Source organism: Scleropages formosus, chromosome 3 (assembly GCF_900964775.1).
Source record: "Scleropages formosus chromosome 3, fSclFor1.1, whole genome shotgun sequence".
Lineage (NCBI taxonomy): Eukaryota > Metazoa > Chordata > Actinopteri > Osteoglossiformes > Osteoglossidae > Scleropages > Scleropages formosus.
Window position 1 is genome coordinate 17,031,458 of NC_041808.1, and position 26,949 is coordinate 17,058,406.

General features: G+C 41.6%; 1 protein-coding gene across 1 annotated transcript; it reads left to right on the plus strand.

The window, feature by feature from the left end:
* Positions 1 to 1,677: 1,677 nt before the first annotated feature.
* Positions 1,678 to 19,466, plus strand: LOC108935262 (leptin receptor-like). The gene is made up of 19 exons (XM_029250151.1): positions 1,678 to 2,184; positions 4,336 to 4,388; positions 5,438 to 5,680; positions 6,394 to 6,517; positions 6,914 to 7,092; positions 7,579 to 7,724; positions 7,876 to 8,020; positions 9,437 to 9,724; positions 10,192 to 10,285; positions 10,399 to 10,601; positions 12,160 to 12,305; positions 12,868 to 13,041; positions 13,094 to 13,336; positions 13,431 to 13,647; positions 14,700 to 14,882; positions 15,646 to 15,729; positions 15,813 to 15,918; positions 17,043 to 17,118; positions 17,652 to 19,466. Exons 2-19 carry the CDS (start codon positions 4,355 to 4,357, stop codon positions 18,393 to 18,395), a joined length of 3,429 nt encoding a protein of 1,142 aa, XP_029105984.1. The 5' UTR covers positions 1,678 to 2,184; positions 4,336 to 4,354; the 3' UTR covers positions 18,396 to 19,466.
* Positions 19,467 to 26,949: the final 7,483 nt, after the last annotated feature.

Genomic DNA, 26,949 nt, shown 5'->3' on the forward strand with positions numbered 1-26,949 from the left:
GCATCTGAGAATGTGTACAAAGAACAGAGCATTGAAACTACTCAGAAAAAGGGATAAAAAACTAGCAGAGCGAAGCTGCAAGTGTAGTAGGCATCACTGCTCTTGGGTTGCTACTTGTAAGGCTCTTGGTGGTGACACTGACCGGACAGAGGGAACCTTATGCAGTATGTAAGTGCATTTTACAGTATATAAGTACATTACAGAGCATATGGGCACATTATGCAGAATATATTTACATGTATTCATTTAGCACATCCTTTTGTCCAAACCCAAAGCGACATACATCTCATAGAAGATACAATGTGTGCATTACATTAGCACGAAGAGAAGCTTAGATGGAGAGGTGTGATTCTTAAGTACAGCTAGTTTCTTTCACCACATGCACCAGTGGTCATCACATGAGTAGCTGCATAAAACTTTATCCAAATATCCACATTCCAAATCACCTTCCTAGTAATTTTTTTTTTTTGGAAATTCATATAAACATTTATGTTACATAATAAAGAGTAAGAGTACTACAGAATAAAAACTCATACTGTGCTTCCTGCAGTATAGAAGTACATAGAGCATACAGGCTGATGTTATAGTACAGTTAATGCATGATGTAATTTATAAATATTGTGGCGCGCGCAGTGGGCTGGACCGGGTCCTGCTCAGTGGGTCTGGGTTCGAGTCCCGCTTGGGTGCCTTGCGGTGCTTTGGGGTTGGATGGGGAGAGGAAGGACGCACATGCAGCATCCCTAATGAACGTTTTTACAACACCACTAGACTGTAGACAGGGAAGTGATGGTCTCGGTGCGAGGACCCCGTTTCCTCATGGAACTGCACTCAGGGTAGCTTTTCCCAGCCTGCTTAGCACCCCCATACCTTCGTCCCCCCTGGTAAACACTCACCCTTTACTATCCCCTCAAGTACCGTAGTGGTTGCACACTTTATTCACATTTTTCCCATAATGCAACTATTTACCACAAACGGGTTTCCCGCTCAAACTCGCGGTAACGCGGGTCGTTACAGTAGAAAATAAATACATTGTACATTGTTTCTCCCTGCATGAGCGCGTTCGGCACACTGACTTCCACTTTTATCTCTATTTCACCCTTCTACACCAGGTTCATAGAGTCACGTATTTATTATCTGTTTGATTTTCCCACAAAACGTGAAACCGGCGTTATTAATATTTTATCCCAGCAATTTAAAAGCCAGTGACAAGCGCGTCAGTGCGTCATTTCTGGTTAGGGTTCAACAACCTGTTAAGAGTAAATAAATGTAATATTGGCCACATTTTCACGAATGCAGAGAACACCTCAAGATACGGACACTCCCGAGAGAAAAGCAGGAGGCAGAAGTGTGTATATAATACATAAATATAACCTATTCGTTTAGCTTAGCATTCGTTTTGGAGAGAACGGAAATCTCAGAACGTCGACGTGCAACTCACGAGTAAAAATAAATAGCATTTTCAAAGAGTCACAGAGAATATAATAAAGAGTACACAAATGTATGCTATAACTGTAAATATTCTATAATAACCATATTAAAATACAGTTTTGCTTCATATACTATATATATAGTAATACTGTACCATATTATATAAAAGGGGGGGCGGGCGGCTCGTGGACGCGCAGCTCGCGCTCGGCTCTCGTCTCGGCACGCGGCAGCGGCTCACACTTCCCGCTCAGCCCACCGTGCAGGTAAGAAGAGCGATTCTCTCTGCAGTCCGAGTAGCTGTGTGTGTGTTGGAGGTTCGCGGATGTTTTTTTCTCCTGTACAGCACAATACTATTATTGGTGCACATATTACACATTATGTTCAGTTAGCTACGAGCATTATTATTCATTTAAAGTGGGGGCAGCTGGCTGGTGTGACGAAAAAGTTTGCAGGAGCAGCAGGTTCGAATCCCACCCTCAGGCTCAGCTGTAGAACCCTGAGTCAGCCTGAGGTACTTACTCTAAAATTGCTCCAGTAAAACTAACCCCAGCTGTAAAAACCAACGGGTGAGTTAATTCTAAGTAACTTAACATTCAAGTGGCTTTGAGAAAAGTGTCAGTTCAGTGTAAACGTAGAGTTGAGGACGTCCGTGTGTCGCGTCGCTGCGGCTGCTGCTTTTTTTTTCACGCAGAAAGGAAGGAAGGAAGGTGTGAGACCCCCTGCGCTGTCGGAACGCTGACTGGCTAAACCGAACAGGCGAGCTTCGTATTTGTGTAAAATACAGTGAAACGTGTGAAGGATGTGTCCTCTTCTCTTCTGCAAACCCAGAGACATTCTCATTTTCATACGTAGACAAATCAAGAGTCTCCCGATAGGTCTTGTGTGTATGCAATCAATCAATGTATGTACAAAATGTGTGTGTGTGTGTGTGTGTGTGTGTGTGTGTGTGTGTGTTTTGCAGGTTGGTGCTCTTTTTCTGTGGAGTCTGAATTACTCTAGTGCACTTTACGCTAAAGAAATACTTTGTGCAGTTTGTGCTTTTCAACTTCAGAAATGTGCCTGCAGTGCTTTAACCATTACAGCACCTTGCTTTGCATGTGTCCAAAGACCATTTATTTTATAGCATAAATACTGAATGCCAATGTGTAATTCCGTGTATTGGTTGCCTCTAACACTTTCAGTTCTTTTCCATAAATAATTCCTTTATTTAGTTGTTTTGAGGAGGTCCTATGATAACCCTGCTGGTTTTCTTTTTTACCACCCCAGCACATTGTGTTGTACCTTTTGTAATTTTACTGCTATGTATTCTTCTTTTGTGCAAATATACTAGTCAAAAGCTTTTTCCAAACATTAATGAGTTGTTGTAACTTTTTTTTATTATAGATTTTTATCCATTTATTATAGGTCTGACTATGCCTCCCCCCCTTTTCCATGTCCTGACAATTCAATTGCTTATTCTTTCTTAGGCATTTTACTGTGGAGAGACAGGGGACTGGGGTATTTGTTGTCTCCTCAGTACTTAGAGTAGAGTATGTGTTTCATAGGTGCCCTTTATTAAGACACTTTATCTGGATCCCTGCAGCACAAAACCCCCTGCTAAGAATTGCTTTGCAGGACAACCCCAGCTCAATAATTGAGTTTGGATTGAGTGTTTGAAATGACAAGTTTAATTTGAAATCTGTTTGGATCCTGCCTTTTGGGTTGAAGTGTTTTAAAGGTGAAAATACTTTTGATTTTCTTCATGCATGATGCAAATGACTGATTCTCAGTTCAAACAAATGAGACACATCCGTTTCTTGTTGGATTAGCGTTCCCACACGCACTGTATGGCATTACTGTGGTAGTAGACACAATTATTCCAGTCTGCATTCTGTTAGCTGCTCTTTTTTGCTTGATGTAATTCATCCTCATAATTTTTCTCCAGAGGGGTTCTACAAAACTAAAGAGCAGTTCATGTTCCTATTTAGATTACATGATTTTAATGTTCATTCCCAAAGCTGGATATTGCTTCTACAAAGGAGCTGTTCTCCAGCCCTAGACCCCTAGACTGAATTTAGGTGTACCAGTGGGTATAGCAGAGGTTCACAGTGACGGCTCTTCTGGGTGCTGGTTTTTGCTCAGTTTCAGCTCTTAATTGCTATACAAAAGCAGTTAAATGGATTTTTTTTTTGTCATTTCACTTAGCATTTCATATGTCAACCAGGCTCTAATTAAGAGGTATTCTTTGGAACCTGCAGTACTCCTTGAGGACTAAAGCTGTGTGCTCCTGGGCTACACAGTGTGATGACTGAAACACGTGCCTCCCTGCAAGGTCTCTTGCAGACTTACTTGTGATCACATTATTGCTCTTTTAAAGCATTAACGGTAAGAATGATAACTGATCCACATGGAAAGTTCAGGTCCAGAAGCACTTTTATTTACCGCTGATCTTCAACATAGGTCTTTACTCCTTGCCCTAGAGAGCCTCACTGTGTGTAGGTTTTTGAGTTTTCTTGTGAAAAATCTGGATCTTAATATTTAAGGAGAATGCTAAATGGTTCAAATTATTTCTATAATTGAACCAGTTAAGTGCTCTTATAGAATTGAAAACACACACACAGTCTGAAACCACTTATCCTGAGCAGGGTTGCGGCGAACCGGAGCCTAATCCGGCAACACAGGGCACAAGGCTGGAGAGAGAGGGGACCCAGAATTGAAAACCTGGGGGGGAACTTGCTCTCTAGGTTTAGCTGCTCTGCCTGTAGTGCTCTATGCTGCCATGTGCTTTGCAGTATCAACTTCATTTGCAGAAATTTTGTATCATTACTCATACAATATTAATACATTATATAGTATTAATAAAGAACATATCCAGCACTTCTACAAACTGATGATATATGACATTAACTCTTATTGTGTCTTCTACAGCCCAGTCCAAGAAGGGGAAATGTTTGCTGTGATTCTTTTGATCTCCTTACATGGTAAATTTTTTTTTTTCTAGGTTTTTTTTTAATTAAAATTACAAATTAGCATTATACTGTATATTGTTGCCAACCATTTGAGTACAGTAAATATTCACCAGAGATGACTGTTTTATTTCTTAGAGCCAGGTCTTTTTGGAAGGTTGCTTTTACTTAGTAATTTGTGGTATTTGGGCAAATACATTGCTTTCATTTGTCACACCATCTGTGTAAGCCATTCATGCTTATAAACATTATAGTACATAGTGACAGAACCATTTTCATTAGGGTACAAATTAAATTAGGGTATTTTCTTCAATTATGGAAAAACGACCTAATTTGTAATTTTTTTTTCTAAACAAATCTGAAGCCCTATTGCTAAGTAAAATCACTTGTGACTTGGTTTGCCGAAATATAGCTGCATTACCGACTTGAAGGGTGGTCATTAATTTTGCTGTCTTCTTACATGTCTTTTCTATTCCACACCTTGCCTGATTTCTCAGGTCGCACTCCACCTGCAGGATTTGCTCTCTATTACCTAGTTTCTCTGTTCATCACCATAGTGTACAGTAATTGGGAGACTGACAATTCATACTGTGTCACAGATTCCTCCTCATGTTCATCTTTAAAGCCAGTTTAAAAATATACTGATTTGGCAATGACAATATCTATCTATTTTCCTCAAAATTGGCTATACAGAAGCACCGATTTTTGATGTCATTAAGTGTTTTAAGAAGTATCTGCAAGTAGCTCTTAAGTGCTTAAATCTAATATCCAGGGTTATTTCGAACAATTCCACTATCACTGTTGAATGTAATATGGTTCATGACTATAAGCATAAATAAATGCATGATCAAATTGGTACTACTGGAGTTGTTGGTTTTGGTTCCAGGTAAGTATTTACTACTTTCATATTTTTTGGTATTGGGGAGGTAAGTGGAAATTTTTATGCTTTTTTTTTTTTTTTCTTTTTCTTGCCCTGTTACAATCATATTAATGAGACACACATTCCTCAGCATGAAACAGTGGACCTCCCTCCTAACCTTCAACTCCATGTGCTTGATGTGTAGGTGTATTGTCAACCTGCGCCAGTGATGGAACACTTGGTCAGCTTTGGGTTCGCCTGCCTGAGTTTCAACTTTGCTGTGACCTTGCACCTTCCCAAGTGCACGGGGAAAGGGAAGGACATACTGGGAGCTGCTGCATGACAGATAGTAACAACCAAGTAATGTGGACCCCTCCCCCTGCCCAGTGCCATCTTAGTGCCCACATAATCGTACAGATACTCCCCAGCAAAACCCCGAGCCATGAAGGTAATGGAGAAGTATGGACGCAAAAGTCGATTGTCTGGTTTTATTTTTTACATTCCGATCTGCAGCTGTGGATGTGTTTTAACATGAATTCCCTGTTGAAACATTCAAATGCAAGTTTTTAAACTATTGATACAGGGTTGTGTGGCATCCCAATTTAATGAGGGCTTTTTGGGTTGTAACAAGTGTCTTGCTATGGATGTGGAGCAGCAGGTGGGATAGTGGTTACAGTAGTTACCTTAGATGTGACGAACCCAGGTTTGAATGCCACCTCCTACTGTAGTACCCTTGAGCAAAGAACTTATGATCTGCTCTGTAAAAGTGCCTTGCTGTAAAAATGGATAAATAATTAAAAGTAGCTTAACATTGTAAGTCACTTTGGAGAAAAGCATCAGCTAATGGAATAAATGTAACACTAAGTTGCTTTGGTGACAAGTGTCAATAAGTATCAGCTATTGCATACTAGCAGTGGGAAAGCTCAGTTCAGCAGTTATGAGACAGTGTGCTGTGCTTGGTGAGCTACAGTATAAAAGCAGTAAAAGTGATAAACCTGAAACCCAAGCTGGCTGAGTATGCTGTGTTTAGCTTACTTTTCAGTCTTCAATGACAGATTAAATGAAATTTACAGTGTATGAGTATATCATTGTAAGAGATGTCAGATCAGTTTGTTCATGGATGGTACCGAGGTTAAGTGCTGATTTTGTGTCCCTCTCCAGATATTTGTTTAGATGTGTTTTGCTGGGTCGCGGAGACTCTGGGGCAGTTGGACTGTAACCTCAGACAAAGTGGCAGACATTTGGATGCTCAGGCAGTCATTGCTGCGAACTGGACCTGTCTAGAGTGAGTGATGTGTTCCTGTGTCTTTCTGGTGAATTGTTATTACACTGACTGAAACCAGTGTGAGATTTTACGGTCTACACTGGAAGGATGATGGACAGCTCACTGGACAGCTCTTGGTACAACACATGTTGTCTGGTGAGGTACATTCCAATACTGTTGTACATGTGAGAGAGACCATTTCCCCTAATTACTTCACTAAAAATGTCAAGCTGTATTAATGGGTCAATCAATAAAATTGTCACTTATGTAAGCACTAAACATTGTAACGTAGTTTGTAAGTGTAGTAAATTGGGTAAAAATACTTTACTGCATTGCAGTGGTAGACAGTATAGTGATTTACTCGCGTGCTTCCATGTTTGAGTGTCCTTGTCCTGTCTGCTTTTGGTCTGATTCCAGCAACATGACAGGTGACGAGGATGACAGAACTGTGGAGGAAACCTGCCAGGGGGATGAAGCCATCAAGTGCTCCATGCCTCTGTACACGGATAACCAAATGATCTTGGTTACCTTGGCTGTTTCCAGTGGCCGCAGGTCTGCGGTCTCCCCAGTCATAGTGTTTATCCCACAGCACCTCGGTAAACCACTGTGATTTTCGGCATAACTTTTCACATCCTTTTCTACATCCATGACCGTGTTCACCCTTCATCGCTTCTTTTATTGGATACCAGCAATGTTAGTGTCTACTCATTTGCTGGCACTGTTAGGACACAAACAAGCTGCTGCAGTAAAGACCGCCATAGGCGTGACATGTGTTATTCACAAAGGTGTTATACATTGCTGCAGATCATGTGAGGTTAGGGCTGTATGTTTATAATCTGATGATTTACTGTTTAATTCCCTTCTGCTACTATACCTTGTGTCAGGATACTTACCCTGAAATAACACAGGAGAAATATACTGATGTGAAATTGGATAAAATTGTAATTTTCTTTTGAAAAAGATGTCAACTGAATAATGGTAATTGCTGATGTCTTATGCTACATATTTATCTGAAATGTTTCCACTGAATTTGTCTTGTCCGTCAGCTGTTTCTTGTATGTGTTCCGTTGTGCACTCCACAGTGGAGCTGGACCCCCCAGTTAACCTTCAGTACAACATGACTACTGAGGGAGAACTGTTACTCAGCTGGACTGATCCACACCCTACCACCTACCCTCTGACCTATGACCTCCGCTACTCCTTTAACTCCACATTGAGCTCCTGGATGGTATGACTCAACAGCTGCTCCTCCAATGAACTTCAACATTGTATTTGAAAACATAACATCCTAGTGCTGGGGTTGAAGCAAAATAATGTCAATAATGTACAAATTTATTACATCGTCTGTACTTTTTGAATACTTTTTTTCATCCCAGCAGCATTTAGATGGTGTGACAGCACAACCAGTCTCTATGAGAAGTTTGGCTGTTGGCACCCACTATCTGGTTCAGGTTCGAAGGAAGATCCGGGACAGGCCCAGCCCATGGAGTGACTGGAGTCAAGCTCTCCCTATTTACCTTCACGGTAAGAAGTTCATTTCCTGTAAAACGGCAGGATTTAGCATTTGTAGGCATTTATGCAATTCCAGGATAGCAGTCATGCACTAATTTACTGTCAAGGTTATTTTACAATGGGATAAGAGTTTTTCATTCTGTTGATTTTGAACCATTAGTCTGAAAGGTTTGTCTGAAATGTATTACTCCAATAGTTTTTGCGCTCAACTGACTTACATCAACAAAATTTGTGCTTCTCAATAGTCAATACTCAGACAGCAAGAAAATGGTAGTGAGATTTGTCATGGAGGTTAACCCAAAAATACCCCGCACATTTGACTGCGGCTCACTTAGTGTCCCCTTTCTAAAATGCAATACTTTAGTTTGTTAATATTATTCAGATGTTTGTCTTTGAGGTGTAGAAATCAGTACCAATAGTTTTTACCAGAACATTACAGCCAGCAGTGTTCCAGAAGTAACTCGCGTGCATCTTTCTTTAAATGTCATATTAGAATTGCAAAAAGTATACTTGAAATACACACACACACATTTTCAGAACCGCTTGTCCCATACGGGGTTGCGGGGAACCGGAGCCTACCCGGCAACACAGGGCGTAAGGCTGGAGGGGGAGGGGACACACCCAGGACAGGACGCCAGTCCATCGCAAGGCACCCCAAGCAGGACTCGAACCCCAGACCCACTGGAGAGCAGGACCTGGTCCAACCCACTGCGCCACCGCGCCCCATGCTTGAAATATTTACTTAAAATTGAAAATACACACACACAGTCTGAAACTACTTGTCCCAAACGGTATCATGGTGAACCAGAGCTGAACCCAGTAACACAGGGTGCAAGGGTGGAGAGGGAGAGGACACACCCAGCACAGGACAGCAGTCCATCGCAATGTAGCCGTACATACATACTGTATATTATGGGTAATTAAGCGTTGCCAGTTCAACTGAACTGGATGTCTTTGGATTGTGGGAGGAAACCCACGGAAACATAGGGAGAACATATAAGCTCCAAACAAACTGAGCTGGATTTGAACCTATGCCCAAAGAGCCCAGGCACTGTGAGGCAGGAGTCTAGTGCCACTTTGAGAAAATGCTCTGGTTATTTATTCATATACTTGCATAGCTGTTGCTTTTATCCAGAGTGACTTACAATGTTAAGCTTCTTACAGTGATTTACCCATTCATGCAGCTGGGTAATTTTTACTGGAGTTCAGTGAAACCCAGAAGAGGTGGCTCTGACCACTAGGCCACCTGCTGCCTCTTTTAGCTTCAGCGAACTTCTGTAAAAGCTGCGGTTTGCTTGTGGAGTTGTACTTAATTTTGTAATTTAATTTTTTTACTTTTGTTTCAATTACACTTCAAAAGGCTATGGGTCCTGTGGGTCAACTGATGCCTTCTTTCCCTGGTTTATCTCTCCTTCATTTTCCTTGCAGAGGTCACTTACCTACCAGAAACGATGTTGACCAGCGCAGGCTCCAATGTGACTGTTTACTGTGTGATCAACAACCGCAGCCTGAGTGCCAGGAACGTGGTATGGTGGCTGGATGCACAGGAGAGAGTTCCGGAAAGCCAGTACTCTGTCATCAGTGAACATGTTAGCAGTGTCACCCTGCTGAATGTAAGGCCTGTGAAGGAGCACCGCTTCCGTCTCCTGCAGTGCTGCCAATGGAAGGGCAACACATCTGTGTGCAGTTACAGCTACGCAGCCCTGTACATCAAGGGTGAGCTGAGCTTAAGCCTGTGGATTGGTAGGGCTTCATTCTCTCTCCTTTTGATGGTTGCCTGAACATACTCTGATATACATTTTGTCTGATAAGCATCTTTATATCAAAATATAGCTTATATAAAAATATACTCATTGTTTTGATTTGCACTGGCTTTGAACTTCAGCTCTGCTCCCATGATGCACTTCTTTCATTAGAATGGGTTGAGCTGCAGGTGTACCGTTCTTAACCCTTGAAAGACTCTGCCTGTTGGTTTGCTCTTCTTTCACTATTTTCACTGATATTGAGGTCTAGGCTACTGACTTTTCTATTCTTCCTTTTGACAACATTCATGAGGTGAGTTTGACTCATCTGTCTTTCTGCCCTCCTCATCCTGCTATGTAGACCAGCTTCCGAATGAGCCCTTCTTGCAGTCAGAGGTGCTTTGCCTATTTGTGTGCCTTCATAAGTCTGGTGTTTTGCAGAAATCAATGTAGCTGTGTCCTGTGAGACCAATGGAGACCTCACTGCCATGACTTGTAGGTGGAACACCACAAAGTGGGTTAAGTTCCTGTATCGGTAAGGAAGTTTGATAAAGGTTGGCTTTTTTTTTTTTTTTTCCCCCCCTGATGAAACATTTTACACTGTCACTAGAACTTGCTTGTGGTCTCAGCATGTGAGGGATGTTCTAGCATCAGGGACCTACCTTGTGACGTGGAAGGGGTGGAGGTAGGCCTGTCTCCAGCCAAGGAGTGTCCGACGGCAGGTCAAGGCTTCATGAGATGCACCCTCCAGCCCGTTCTTCCAGTAGCCTGCTACAGGATATGGCTGGAGTTTGGGAAGGAAGGCAGCCCAGTCAAGTCCCTATCCATCTGGATCACCCCAATGGAATGGGGTGAGTGCCAGTGTGTAGCCAAGCCAAAGTCAACAAGGGAAGTGATACAAACATGCTTTCCTCCTTTTAACTGCAGGAAGAAGTGTAATGTCTTGAATTATAAGCACAATATTGATTATATTCAGAGTTCAAGAGCTCTTTGGACTAAACAGTTACTACAGTCTATGTACAGTGCATTAACAGCAAGTTTAAGTATGGGCCAGTTTTGCTTTGCTTGTGTGCATTTTCTCTGTTTACTTTCCAAACAAAATGAGTCTAAGCTATAGTTCATCCTCACATGATCAGGGAGGTGGGCGGTCTTACAGGATGAACTCTACATTGAAGACACACCGTTGCTCTTGAGTAATGTTGTTATACATAAATGTTTTAGTTCAACAAAAGCTTAAGTCTAGACAAAATAAGACAGCTACTGTGAGCAATGTTTGGTATTTCCTTACCAAAGTCATGTTTTTAATATGCTTTTAATGTTAAGTTTTATGCATGTAAATAATGTTAAATACTGAAAATGATTTTTAAAACACTTTGGATTTTTTTTAAGTTTTTTTTTTTTTCCAATTCTGAAAAATATAGTATGACAAAGCAGGTCTGTCTGGAGTGATGAGAAAAATAACTAATTCTACAGTTTAACTTGGTGAATGCACACAATGAGTTGGTTATATTCTTTATATCATACACAAACACACAACATATACACTCTACTCTCCTTAGTATGTCTGCTATACATGTTATGTTTGTGTTTCACTCATACACCACTTACCCAACAGTATTGTTTTTGGACCTGGCAAAAGACCCAAGTAAGGTTTTAGGTGGCCTTACTGCCTGTTCTTGGGGTGGCCCATGCTCATGAAAATGGAAGTAGAAATTACTATGGAAGTTTGTCATGAACTGGTTCTTATTTATCATTGGATTTGACATGAATGAAAATGACAAAGGGTAATGTAAGGGAAAATTGTATTGTCACTAGACATCTGTAGATTGCGTTTTCTGAGTTGATGTCTGTATCATTGATACCCCTTTTTTAATTTAAAAAAAAAAAAAAATGCTTCAGTCCTTCCTACAAGGACAAAGAAGCTTATTTAAAGGTCTTTTTTGCATGTATTTGCATGCTGCTGATGAGAGATTTTGTATATAGTTCTTGTTTCTTACTTGGGCCCTTTATTAAACACGTTTGGTACTAAAAAGGTTTGTGACCTACCACTGTTTGAAGAAAAGAACCAGCGGAAGCACATTCATCCCGCACAGAGATGTGAGGTGTGACATATAAAAAAAAAAAATAATGTGGAGCACTGGACTGTCCAGACATTCCAAAATCCAGTCACTTGAGGTCCGGTTACATATAGATGAACTGTACTACCAGTTTCTCCTGAGTTTAGTAAAATTTTGTGCATCTTATATTCTTACCTTATCAGTAGTTTTTTAAATTGCTTTTTGAAATGATTTTGAGAACATTCTGTTAAAACAGTGTGATTTCAAAGGTCTTTCCAGCATCATGGTATGGTAACAGGTCACTGAATGCTTTTGTTTTGTGCTGTGACCCTTCTCCTTCTGCTCTGTCCAGTGAAGCCCTACCCACCATATGACCTGCTGGCGATCACTGTGCCCGAGGGATTCCTGATAATGCAGTGGAAGCGCCATGAGCTGCCAGTCTATGAGCTCCAGTTTGAGGTCCGCTACACAGTGGACAGGCCTGATGCACGGTGGAAGGTGGGTTCCACATGGTCCAGCATCCTCATTTGATGCATTGTAGAAAGGCATGCTGGGAACTGGCAGGATGTATTGCACAGTATTAGTTTTATTCTACTTATTGTGTTGTCACCCCAGTCCTTTGGCTTCTACCCCTTTGGTTAGAGTGCCCCAGCCATACTGGCTCTTTCCAGACTGCCTTCCACCCTTTTTTCCCCCATTTTTATAGCTCACTATTTCCTCACAGGAATGCCGACAGCAGTTTCTAGTATAAAGGCATGGTACTTTTTGTTAAAGAAAAATGAACATAGCTCTGCCATCCTGCTTTAACAATGCAGTTCTGCCATAGAAGAAAATTTTTCCTTCAGTGCGATGGCACTTATAGTGAAAACAGTAATGGTAGTAAAGCATGGCTATAGACATTAATTATTAAGGGACTACAGGTTCTATTGGAATTTGGCTCGATATTCTTGGCTCAAGACCCAGGAACATCTACGTTGCCTGTCCTAATCCAGAATTGTCATGAAAAGCACATGTGCATTTGTTCTGCTAAGTACACTGGAGTTTTCCTGTCTTGTTACAGGTTTTAGGTCTCCTGCTCAATCAGTCAGTGGTGACTCCAGTCTTGGAACCCTGCTCTGTCTATGTTGTCCGCGTACGCTGCATGCGTTATGGTGGTCCTGGAATCTGGAGTGATTGGAGCGACCCCTATCGCACCCAAGTTCATAATTCTAAAGGTTCAGAAACCAGTACAGAGGTTCAGGATTGTGACATGGTCATATTTTTATTTTGGAGGTAGCTGATATTAGAGTCTGGCATTGGAATTATCTTCTGTAAGCTATTGGTTGTCCATTTGCACACTTCATTGTGTCAGACTTTTCAGGCGAACTGGAAAACACAAAGTTTTACCCTTTGTGAACTACTGCAGGGTTCTGGGAACTAATGGTAATGCAGGATCTCTGTTTTCAGCTCCTGAAATAGGACCTGATTTCTGGAGATTTTTTCAGAAGGACCCTTCAAAGAATGAAACCAATGTCACCCTTCTCTTTGCGGTGGGTTAACAGAACGTCTGTAAGAAGCTCTCCCTCAAATAGTTTGTATCATTTATTGTTTGGTATGATAAAGCCAGTCTTTTCTGTTGTTCAGCATTTGAAGGAAGATAATCTGTCCTGCTGTGTTGAGGGCTTTACCATCCAACACCACGCTTCCAAAGGGCTGGTGTGGTTCGAGAAGCTTAGCCTGGTCTCCAGTCACACCTTCCTGTGGACTGGGGAGGTCCACACCATCACAGCCACAGCCTGGAACTCCCAGGGCTCCTCCACAAAAAACCACAACATGACATTGATCTGGCCCACCAGGAGAGGTGAGGGAGTTGAAGCTCTTCACACTATTTCATAGGGGCTGGACCATATTTTTACCCTTAGTGTTCGGATTAGTCACAGCTTCTTACATATAGGGAACCAGTGTGAAGAGGTCCACAAACACAGTGCTGATTATTTGAATTAGGGTAGAGCTGTGGATGTTCTAGTTCTGTCATTAAGGGAGAATATTCCAAGGTTTGTTGTCTTATTCTCCCTAAAACACTGCCTGTTGTTGTTACATTTTCAGTGGTGACATTTATTAATTACTCATTAATTTGTAGTAGTTGCTATGTTTTTTGATTGATTGAGTTGGTTCAGATAACCAGTCTTTAACATACATCACTTCTGACAGTTTACTCTCAATAGCCAGAGCTATACCTGACTATATAAAATGGGTGCCAGGTCACTTAAACGGTACATCTGCATCCACAGTGAAATATAGAATTTTAACACAGTGCAGTCTTTTCAGAGAATATTTTGAGCATCTGTGTTTTTCTCTCCTGCAGCTTTAAGGGTCTTAGAGATTATATTTAAAAAAAAAAAAAAACTTAGACTGCATAACACTGCAGTAAATGTCAGATTTCAGATCTGACAATTGTGAATGTAACAATAGTCTAAGCTCTTTCAGGGACACAGTCATTACACCAGGTAAGTCTTTATTCAGAATGAATATTTTAGAATGTGTATGCTTCATTGACTAACTTCTATTATATAGCAAAACAATATGGAACAGTGTAATTCACTTAGCAGTGAAGGTAAAATAACTTGCATTCATGCCATTTCCCTCTAGAAATAAACACAAGTGGGAGGTGTGGATTGTTATCCAATTTTAGTTTTCCATTAGTCAGATTCTTTCATTAATATGTAATGATATTTGCATTTTGGATACAGATCTGGCCTTTTCACCCTTCTAGAAATCCATTCTTAGAGCAATATTCTATTTATTTTGCTTTTCTTGCTAAGCTGACTCATTAAATTTGTTATGGTGAAATTATGAGTGTCCTGTATCTTACAAGACTTTAAGAAACCACTCTCCTTTTTCCCCTTCCTTCAGCAAAATTGGTCTCCTTTTTCAACGCAGTTAGGATAAATGGCAGCTGCTTCTCTCTCACCTGGACCCTAATCCACAACCGTTCAGACCTCCTGTCATTTGTTGTTGAGTGGAGGGATCAGAGCACAGGGGATGGTATCAAGTGGGCTCGAATCCCTGCCCATAGCCACACCTTCTACCTGCATGGTAGGATGCAAGGATGACCCATTCCATACTTTTCCAGTGTTGCTCAGCACTACATGAAGTTAACATTTAAACAGTTAACTTTTTAGTATGTTACTGAAACCTGGTTTGTTATATCAGTGGTTCAGAGGCCGATGTGGTTCTTTAATTAAAAAAGAAATAAATGCAGTCTCCTCTTTGGACCCAGCAGTATGGCAGTAGGTAGTAAAGTGGTTAAGCACACAAGTAATCTGAAGGTTGCTGGTTAAGATTGCTGCAGTACTTTTGAACAAGATACTTAAAGCTGTATTATGCAGTCGTAAAAAGAATATGAACTAAGCGTCATATTGAAAATTAAATGGTGATGGCAGAAAAGTGCTATGAGTCAAACAGTGCATAATCACTTTATAAAACATAACTAATACTCGTCTGTGGTGGGTGACCATGGCATCAGGTTTGCAGAAAACACCTAATTTTGTTTTATGTCATAAATGAAATTAATTAACCCCCCATTCATCTGTCTGTCCATCTCTCTTTCCATCTCATATGATGCTTCTGACAGGCTCTTTTTGAAAAGACTTAAAATGAGAGGCTGCATATTTGATTATATTAAAGGTATGTGGTTGTGCCTGTCAGTTGCCATGGTCACCTGCTGGTTGAGTTTACTGCTCTAAAGACATTTATGTGCTTATAGTACAACAAAACATTATAAGCATACATTTTTCTGCCTCAATGATTGTATGTAAACGTATGCTTCATTGACATCATTACTTTTACTTGTCAACAGATTCTTTTTTTTCTTCAGAGGAATATTCTTTTACCATGTATCCAATATTTGCGGATGGTGAAGGTGAGCCGGCCTACACGAAAGGCAAGATGTGCTCTCTTTGGGTTTTCCTTCTCTTTGCTACAAAGCAGTACATGAAGTAATTTGGTTGTTTATCTGCCTTCTAGAAAACAGGGGGCACCCCAGAGGACAACACACAGCCTATGTGCTCCTGCTCATTGTTGCCTTCCTCTCCGTTACCTTGTTCCTGATACTGGTAGTCTCCCAGCAACAGTATGAGATCATTTTTGATCTTTTTTTTTTTTTTTTTTTTTTTTTTTTTTTTTAAATTTCTTTGTTGTTTACCCAAGTTGTGCCTCAATGTTATTGACAAAAGCAGTGTTGAAAAATCTTTGACTTCTGGTTTTATGTAACCGGGAGGCTTGTGTGCCTGCTGTTTTGACAGAATAGCCTCACAGTAGTTGATACTACTTATACAGCATACTGTAGACCTGTGTTAAATAACGTTTACATTGTTCATTCCGCAGATTCTTTTTTTCTAAAGCAATTTACAAACTCGGAGTAAACAAAAGGGCATTTCACAGCTGAGAAATACAGATGCCGAAATACAATTCTTGAAGTAGAGTATTTTTTCAGTAGTACCATTTTTGCTGGTACACATTACATGAGTAGTTGCATGTAGAATTGGGAATACAAACTTTCTTACACACAATGTACTGCAAGGTTATGGAGCACTTTGGAGGTCAGGATAGAAATGGATCCGAAACAGTGTTTTGACCACATGGCCAGTAATTCTAAATTCAGTAATCTTTTGAAATGATATATACAAACTGAGTGGAATAAAATTAAATACTTATGAGGCCGTTATTCATTTGTTTACCAGATATTCTTGTAAATTGTCCTTAAATAACTGTCCTAACTTTATGCAGAAACATGACTTGGCTAGCATAGATGAAAATAACGCAGACTCGCAGTAACCAACTTGTGCTTTTTTTTTTTTTTTTTTTTTTTTTTTTTTTTTCCCTGCGGGGATGCACCATATTCACAGTATGTATGTGATTAACGCTGGCCACCAAAGTGACCAAGATAGGAAACATGATTCAGATAGGAGTAACACTCTGGGGTTAACATTATGACCAGCGCAAAGGAACTGATTCGTTTTAACTGGGATAAGAGGGACAGTGGTCCAGTGGGTAGTCTGTAATGTATGTGTATGTGTGTTGCATGGCTCTTAGTTATATATGTGTGCATGATTGTAGGGAGTTTAGCATCGTCTCCCTAAAACTGTAAGTCACTGTGGACAAAGATGTGAACTAAATACTAGTTTATAATAATTGTTCGTCTCCTAAGAGAAAAGTGTCTGCTAAACGAATGCAGTCATGCCTGACGTGTTACAGGATGATGAAGTTAGTGTGGCGGGACGTCCCTGACCCTAACAACTGCTCCTGGGCCCAGGGTGTGGACTTTAACAAGGTGAGAGTTTTGTTTGGTCTGCCGTGAGAGGAGGGGAGGCCACAACATAGAGAGTTCGCTAATCCCCTTGTTGAGATCAGGTCTGGCCCTTACTTCCAAACTAAATTTAAAGGAGCTTTAAGTACATTGACATGAGTGGTATAAACGATATGTATTCAGCTCTCACTGTCTTTCAGCACACGCAGAGTTTATTCCAGCACCCATCATAAAATCTGTTACTCTGTAATTTTGCACTGTCAAAAACAAAACCACGTTGTCTTTGAATTAGTTTGCAATAAACTGAGCAGAGTTCTCTTTCACTTTTTTATTCATTTTTGCGCACATGAGTTCCCAGAAAAGGCTTACACACACTGCACCTGTAGGTACAAAAGCTGAGTGCCTAGAACTCCAAGGTTACTTTGAATTGGTTTTCTGTTGTCCGGTGCGAACTGCACGACATTCAGGAGAAACAGTTTGATGGTGGAACCAGTGTCGTTTTGTTAAAGGTGGCCGTGCGCTTTCTTCTGCAACACTTAAAGCGTTTGTCTTTCAAGGCTGAGAGTCTGGAGAATCTCTTCAGACACCGTGAGAAGTTGACATCCTGTCCGCTCCTCCTTGAGCTGGATACCATCTCAGAGGCGGTGATTGTGGAGAGGACCAAGTCTCCAGCTTCAGGCGGAGAGAGGGATAGAGCACTGGGGTGGGCAGGCAAAAGTGAGAAAACCCCCCGTCTCCAGCACTGTGGAAATTTCAGTGGGATTGGGGCAGCATCCGCAATCTGTGCCTCCATGGAGAGCCTTAACCAGTCCAGGGTGGCGTACGGCTCAGTGCTCTCTCCTCAGGAGCCCAGTTGTCGCTGCGGGCAGGACAGTGGCCTCAGTGGCTCGTTGGACGAAGGCAACTTTTCTGTCAACTCGGACATGTCCAGCTCCTCTCTGGGGGTGCCGTGGGGGCTGGACAGCATCCCATCTCACCAGTGCTCCTGTTCCTTTGACTCAACAGAGGAATTCTCAGAATCCTCAGACCAAGAAGACGAATCTCTTGAGGGCTCAGCTTTTGGGGTAGAGCTAGCCCTAGAGGACCACCAAGGGGGGACCTGTCAGAGACAGGCTGTGATGGTGCGCTGCAAAGAAAGGTGTGAGAGGAGCCCGCTGGAATCCGTCCCTTTACTTAGCTGTGAGGGTTCTAGGTCCAGCGCAAGAGGAGCATCAGCAAACACCATTTCTGTGTACATGCCTCAGTTCCAGACACTTTCCAGTAAGCTTCCAAGAGCACAAGACAGTTTTCCCCAGGTTTGAACTCGAAAATGACGTCCACCTGGAAGTGAATGTGCTCCTGCTTCATGTATAACATCATATACACTCAGTAACAGTACAGTGGTAACCTGCAGTTCTGTGGACCCTATCGAAGTATAAAACAGTGATCAAGAACCCCCCAGCAGACTGTCCGGTAGGCCGCCATAAAGGCCGTAGTCTGGCCCCGAAAGATGGACCCACATTAAGCAGTGATTGAATTCTCTTTGGCGTTATTTGCTAAAATGATTTTGAGCTGTCTTGCAAATTTGCATCACCTCTTATCTGCTTTTTATAAAGGCTTGCGCATCCTAGAAAAAAAATGTATATTTTTATTCTACCTTTCCATATTTAATACGTGAAAATGTGCTGTAAATTTTTTTATGCGCAATGTATTTTAAATCAGTGAAAGATCTCAAGCTGTGTGTATTGATAAAGACTAATGTCAGACTTCTGCAGACATGCTTGTGGTAAAAACATTGCAAAGAGGTTATTTTCTGGTTAAAAAAAGTAAACACTTTGCAGCACTGTGGGTGGATGTACTTGAGGGTTTCAGGGAAAGGGAGATGACATGACTGTGAACGGCACTGTTTTCACTTCAGTTCCCTGGGACTTGTGGACCAGGAGAGATCGTTTATCTGGATTCTTCCCAGTGCAAGTGTTGCAGTCATAGTGAAGGTCAGGGAAGATCTCACATAAAGCAAACTTCCCTAGGGTTGTAAATAAAGACGCTACATAGTAAACAAATCTCCGTCATCGGCTGTGTCTGCTGAGCAGGAGTTGTGTGGGGGACTTTGTAAGAGATCTATGAGTCACTCCGACACAAAACGTTTGCATCCTTGACAGAAAACATCAGACTAAAGGCTCTCCCATGAGAGACTGGAAATGTTGAATGAAATGGACGGAAAATGTGTCCAACTTTAGGTAGTGCTGAACATTGTGTGAAAGCAAGGTGTGGCAATACACAGAGGAGACAAAGTATACTGTGGTAACTTTCCCATCAATGGCTGCCAATCTTTAATAGAACTGTTTACAGTCTAAACTAAAACTCAGCTCTGTTATAATGTACCTAAAATGTTTTTTTTCTCAGTAATGGCTACCATTCGTATTATTATTCAAAAGCTTCAACTGTAGTGTTTCACATTTGATCCTATTCTTCTACATGGAAGACCATCTTTTCCACAAAGAATTTGTGAGCGTATGTTTTGTGTCTTGTAGCACAACTGCCTCATTTCAGTTAAAATACTAAAAAATAATATTTCTAATCAAAGACTGTCTCATTACATCAGGTGTGTCTAAGGCCATCCCTGACAGGCTTTATGTGTAGTGCTCTAGCATCTAACCTACCTTATTTCATCAGCTATATAATTAACTATGAATGAGACTATTTAAATCAGAGCCCTAATGGAGCTGATAGCATAGTAAGCACAGCTGCTGCCTTTGGACCTGAAGGTTACAGGTTTGAATCAGACTTCCAGGTGTGGTACCCCTAAGTTACTTGCCCTAAATTGTTCCAGTAAAGTTAGCCAGTTATATAAATGGGTAAATAATTGCAGTATCTGCTAAATTAATAAGTGTAATCTAGGATTGATGCATAGCTGAGTTTGACCACACCTCACTGAAACAAAGCTTGGCCTGTGCATCTGTCTCTGTCAAGTAGTAAGTCTCTCCTTTGCTCCATCTACTAGTGTTCCACCCCAATTGGGGGTGACTGCTGCACTCTGCTCAGGTGTGTCCAGTTACACACCTTTAACTGATCCTTTAATCTGTTCCAAATATTGATTTGAAGCAAACACTTTTTATGCAAATCCCTGCTTAGTCTCTGTGGAGTTTGCATGTTCTCCCTGTGTCTACGTGGGTTTCCTCTGGGTGCTCTGGTTTCCTCCCACAGTCCAAAGACATGCTGTTAAGGTTCCCCTGTAGTGTGTGAGTGACAGAGAGAGCGTGTCATCCACTGATGTATGGATGAGTGACCCAGTGTAAGTAGTGTATCAAGCAGTGTAAGTCACCCTGGTGAATAAGGTATGTGGGCTGGTAACACTACAGAGAGTTCATTGGAAGTTGCTTTGGAGAAAAGTGCCTAAATATGTAAACAGGTCAGGCTTATTCAGTGAAGTTACCTGTTGAACTATGTGCTTCTTTGTCATACTTGTGCCAGTGGTAATAATCTAAAATGTATTTATCTACATTTATTTGTATTATGGGGGGCATGGTGGCGCAGTGGGTTGGACTGGGTCCTGCTCCTGGGTGGGTCTGGGGTTCGAGTCCCGCTTGGGGTGCTCTGCGACGGACTGGGTGTGTCCCCTCCGGCCTTACGCCCTGCGTTACCGGGTAGGCTCTGGTTCTCCGTGACCCCGTATGGGACAAGCGGTTCTGAAAGTGTGTGTGTGTGTGTGTGTGTGTGTGTGTGTGTGTGTGTGGTATTATATTTAATCCATGCACAGCTTTGTGCCAAAACTCATGTGCCTCACTTCACTCGGCTGTTGAAGAATAGACGTTGTTACAAGATCGACCCCTACTGGTGAGGACTGCGTGGTGCAGGACCTCCTCACATTGAGGGTCACTCTCTTTAGCAAAGACAGCAAGGGTGGATTATTAACAAATTTTTTTTTTTTTTTTCTTTCCTGATTGTTTCTACAGACATAGTTAATATAAACATCCAAGCTCAAATATATAAGTATTTTTGGTGAAATGATGTCCAGTGGCTTAGAATGGAATATCAAGAGAAGATGGTATGTGTCAAGACAATGGTGGGTAACATGCTATGCAGCTTGGACATCAAGAGGACACATTGTCACATATTTTATAGGGTTAATAGCAGTTTGTGCCATCCCATGCAGCAGGACTGAATACGTTTCACTGGCACCAAATAAACAAAGTAATATCAGCAATTTTGATAGCCTTTTCACTGATTTATACAACAGAGAATCAGGGTGAACTTGCAGGTTGGCCTCGTGGCTTACCGAGCGGACTGGGCTCAGACCCCAAGCCCTCGTGTGCAAGTTACCACTTGCTGCCTCCGCATGAGCGCTGAAGGCAGCGGTTGTCTCAGTGCGTCTTGTTGTTCATCGAAGCGCTGCGCTGTGAGATCGGTACGGCACCAGGGCGGCTTCACTTGGCGCCGAAGGTGTTGAGCCCCCATGCTGTAAGCCACTTGCTCCATGCATGACTCTGTTGCGTCCTGACACACCAGGGTACAAGGCTGTTGTACCATTTTGAGAGATCTATGCCTCTACTTACTATAGGACAAGAGTTTGAAAAGAGAGAACCAGTTTTTTCACAGGTTCTGCATGACTTAACACTCTGTGACATGTATGCCCAAGTTTTACCACATTATCGCAAATAATCAGTGCAAAAATCAAAGATATTAGTATAAGCAAACTGATATTACAAATGGACATTTCTGAGTTTAGATACAGGAGTGTCTGTTAAATTAAGCAATCTGGAAATGAACTAGCCAACAAGATAATGTTTGTCATATTGAAACATCTGCTTGTGAGCTTTAAAAAATACTTTGCAGATATTTTATGCAAGAACTGTAGAACTCTGCGGTAGCTGTGTGGATTAATTTTACTTGCTGAGGTGTAAGGAAGAGGAACATGCACAAAGTTTCCCTGCACATCCTGGAACGTAATTTTCTGGAATTAGAAGATATATTTTAATGCACGAGAGCAAAAGATAAAAACAACTGTAGCAGAATAAAAAAATTACATACAATCATAACCTCAAAATGTGCTTCTAAACTTTTCCACTGTCATATTTCTGCAAAAGTTAATTGTTTAATACGTTTATGTGGATTTGATTCATTGAACCATGCTACGTTCAGAATTAAAATGCATAATGCTTTCACTCAGCAAGATTTTCCATTTTTGCAGAATTAGGAAGCAGTGGAATTACTATAAGATTGGGGTGTTTCTAGGGGATGTGAAAACGGAGGGTAAAGCTGGTGCCTCGCAGCTCCTGAGCTGCTCGGTGTGCGGAGGGTTCGACTCCGACTCAAGACGTGAACAGCGTATGTGTGTTGAGTGTAAAAACGCCAAGACATACATCGCGAAAGATGCTGGCGGACCATTTCCGTTCCTCCCTTGGCTTGGAAACCATACAAATAGTTCCAATGGGTCAGAGTTGACTTTACTGAATTTGAATTTCCATGGGAGGATCTAAGAAAGTACCTGTTATTCATAGGGTGGACTAAAAGTGTCGGTATTTTGCATTTTACAGTAACAGCTGTACGGTATATTTCCACCAAGGGTATAATGTTTGCTTTGGACCAAGACAACATTGTAATGGCTCATGTGACACATGGATTATAGTTACATAGTAATATACTGTATGTGACATCATATATTGGTATGGTTGTACACATACTTAACATAGTAACACTATGTCATTACACTTTGAATATTTCTTCTACTCTTTGAAGGGCAACTGTATTATAAACACTGTGATCAGTAAAGTAACTTGCACAGTTACAAAGTATTTGCAGTACCTGCTTAGATGTAAAATTTTTTTTTTTTGTTCTGTAAGGAACTTTGAGAAACAGTCTGTTTCAGTGATGCACAGTAATTTCAGTTATTCTACTGCCTTTGTTTCCTGGGTAAGTACCTACTGGGAATCTAAATGTGGCGCTTTTACATGCTTTGACTGAAGCACTCTGCTGCTACGGAACCCACATCCATGTGACTTTAGTGGAGAGTGACAGATGGTATTTTTAATCTTTGGTCTTCATTTCCAACCCCCTTGGATCTATTCTAAGAATTAAACATACTTAGTCTTTTGAATGGTTTATTTATGTTTACAGCAGATGCAGATTTTTCTTAAAAACATCTCATTTTGGAAACTGATAGAGAGAAGTTGCAATCCACCCAGATGAATTTTTAACGTCGAAGGAGGAGGGGACGTGTCCTTCCAGTGCTCGGCAGGCTTGTGTGTAACTCCACCGACTGTTATCGCTGAACCGTTTGGTCTCCGCCATTCCCTACATGTTAACCCCGTGCAACGAACATACTATATATCATGCTCACAGATCTTATCCTTCCCTGCCTACAAAAACTAAACCATTAAATTGCCCTGGGTGCAAGAACTCGAGGGGAAAGCCGTAATATACACAGTCTTTTTATTTCCGTTTATCGCTGTAGGGTCAGAAGCTGGAAAAAGTCCATGCACAGTATGGTCCTGAAAGGCCAGCAATAAAGACATCTCACTCACACACACCGTCTGAAACCCCTTGTCCCATATGGGGTTGCGGGGAGCCAGAGCCTATCCTGGCAACACAGGGCGAAGGGCTGGATGGGGAGGGGATGCAACCAGGACGGGACGCCAGTCTATCACAAGGACTCCAACCCCAGACCCACCGGAGAGCAGGACCCGGTCCAACCCATTACACCACTGCACCCCCCTTAGCAATAAAGACCCATGATGTGACCTCAAGCAGAAGACAGATTAGCTAAACACATGAACCTGTATCATGCCTTTTCACTCTGAAAACCCCTTACCTCTGTTCGCACCCACTGAGCAGTTTGCCAGAAGGCTGGATTATCAAGAATTTCATTACGGCAAGACATCATTAATTAAACGCAGACTCTGAAATTACATATTTAACAGACACTGATGTATGAATGACCATTTCCCTCTGTGTGAGTGGTGGGCTGCAGAAAATGGTGCTGAGCTGAATGAGAAATTAGACCTTAGTAGCAGGCAGAAGGCAATAATGGCCTGATCTGTCAAATTCTTTGGTTTATAAAATACACACAGAGTGTACAGTTACTATTTCTGTAATACACTATAGAGAGAGTGTGTGTGTGTTCCACTGATGTATGGATGAGTGACCCAGTGTAAGTAGTGTATTTAGCAGTGTAAGTCACCGCGGTGAAGAAGGTGTGTGGGCTGGTAACACTACGCAGAGTTCATTGGAAGTCGCTTTGGAGAAAAGCATCTGAGAAATAAAATAATTAAAATAAAATACTGTAGTCATCCACCGGTGGGGGAGTATTACTGACTGAAGAGACAGACTAAAGCTAGTAGAAAAAGGAACCAGGCAGAGTTTCATTTTCAATTCTCATCAGCTATTGAGAAATGGACAGATGAGGGGTACAGAGCTCTGTTGTGTAACAGAGGTAAATATTCTATTTATTCAGAAAAACACTGCTTTACTGAGTCCAGAATTGGGTTTTGGCTGCTCATTACTTCAGATAAAATATTTGCACCATTTTTTGGCACTAAATCACAAAGCCAACAAAATTCTACTAATGTTTTTCCCGGCAGTTAATTTTTTAACAATTCCAATTTTCTAAAAATGTACTGTTTGTATGAAATTGACTCAGATTTGCTGGTACCAAACACACGAACAGGGTTGCTCTGTTCGCCTCCCTTTTGTTTGAATTTTATTTTCACTTTTTCATTTTCAATTTTCAGTCCATTAAACAAAAAGCGAACTGTTTCCCAAAAGCCAATGTCAAATAAGCAACAGTAATTTCACAGTTCTTGGCATCTGTCTTTCTGAAATTAAATGACTGAATCATGTGGTGGTGATATGGATCACTGCCCTGCAATTGTCTGACATCTAGAGAACCTGTGCAATGCAGAGGTTCTGTAAGTGATGTGAGTCGATTTTTGTTTCACCTGATCTTGTAACATTTTACAATCAGAAATAAAAATCTGTTATAGCTGTTAGTAGTATATTCTGATCTGCTAAATATGTTTCCCCTAAAAGCAAGAAGTCGTTGAAGCTTTTGCTATTGTTTATAGAGAATGCCTTGTGATGGACTGGCGTCCCATCCTGGGTGCGTTCCCTCCCTCTCCAGCCCTACACCCCGTGTTGCCAGGTTAGGCTCCGGTTCACCACGACCCCGCTCAGGACAAGCGGTTTCAGCCAGTGTGTGTGTGTGTGTGTGTGTGTGTGTGTGTGTGTGTGTGTGTGTGTGTGTGTGCATGCTTTCTAGCGCTTCCAGTGGGCCCTTTTCAATAATTAAAGTAGATGCAGTGTAGTCGTTTCATTATGCTTGGTTTGGGTGAGAATATCTCTGTTTTACAGTAGGAACATTTTAGTGTACTCTGATTTAACAATAAGATGTCACAATAAAATTAAGTTCAGATTTTAAATCTTCTGTTCTTAACCTCCTTATTAATCGAGTTCAGAAGGATGTACTGACAAGTATTACGATGGTATGACTTCTTAACACTCTTTCCTAAATTATTTGTGAGTGATAACCTGTTGATATCAGTATATGGCTATAGGAGATATTTCAGCTTCTTCATATTCTTGGAGCTCAGTTTTAACCTTTCAGAAGGGCAGAAGATCCCTGTTTCGAGCAGCCAAGCCAGATTCAAACTTTGCTGGAGAAAAAATAATATTTTGACAGCCAGCAAAAAGAACTTGCAAGCAGAGGGCCCATCTCAGGACAACAATTACCAGGCAACACCTAAAAAATCTTAACTTTGACATGTGGGACCTGCACTGGCAGAAATAATAGATGGTTCTCCCTACACAAACTTTAAGTATGTCTTGCACAAAGTTTTGGAAGTTTGCTGCTATACCCAGAGCAATGTCCTGAAAGTTTTGCTCTTGAAAAGGTATAAAAGTGCCATAAATACCAGTCGCTATCTGACACTGTCCATTATCAGCGGAATAAAGGAAGCTGAGAGAAAGCAAATAAAGGCACATGGCAGAAATTCCAAATGATGGGAGTGGGGAGGGGATGCTGGTTGAGGAAGCAGAGCTTGACACAACAGGTAAGGTCTGCAACACACAGGCCAGAATTCTGGAGGGAGGCACAGACAGGCTGCCAGATGGTGCTGATTTTAAATCAGGTCTGCTCTTTTTACACTATAAATCCTGCCTTGAAAAAGACATCCCAGAGAATCTCTCTGTGAAATATAGATGCTCACATTGGAGGGGAAAAGAGTAAAAACACACACACACACACACACACACACATTTTCAGAACCGCTTGTCCCATACGGGGTCACGGGGGAACCGGAGCCTACCCGGCAACACAGGGCGTAAGGCCAGAGGGGGAGGGGACACACCCAGGACGGGACGCCAGTCCGTCGCAAGGCACCCCAAGCGGGACTCGAACCCCAGACCCACCGGAAAGCAGGACTGTGGTCCAACCCACTGCGCCACTGCGCCCCCACAAGAGTAAAAACAACCACCTGTATTAGTATTTTACGGCTAATTAATGTCCGTGTGAAACCATTTTCGGTTCGGTGGTGAAGATGATGTTGGAGGTGAAGCTGCAGATCACTTTTCCTTTAACAGAAGTGATGCTCAATATTTATTGAAAGCTTGAAGAACATGCGCTAATGTGTGCAGCTTCTGACTGCAGTCAGTTTATCCAGAATGTTCTTGTGGAGGAGCTGAATGTTTTAGCAGCTTGGTGGTCAATTCTTATCTGAAGCTGCTGCATGGATGCGAGTAAGTCAGTCAGCAAGGAAATCACACTCTGCCCGGCACATTACGATTAATTCTTTAGAAAGAGCAATTCAGTGTGTCTTACTGTTTTCGCATTTTATGTGAAATGCTCATCGGGACAGAAGAATAGTGAAATTAAACAGTGAT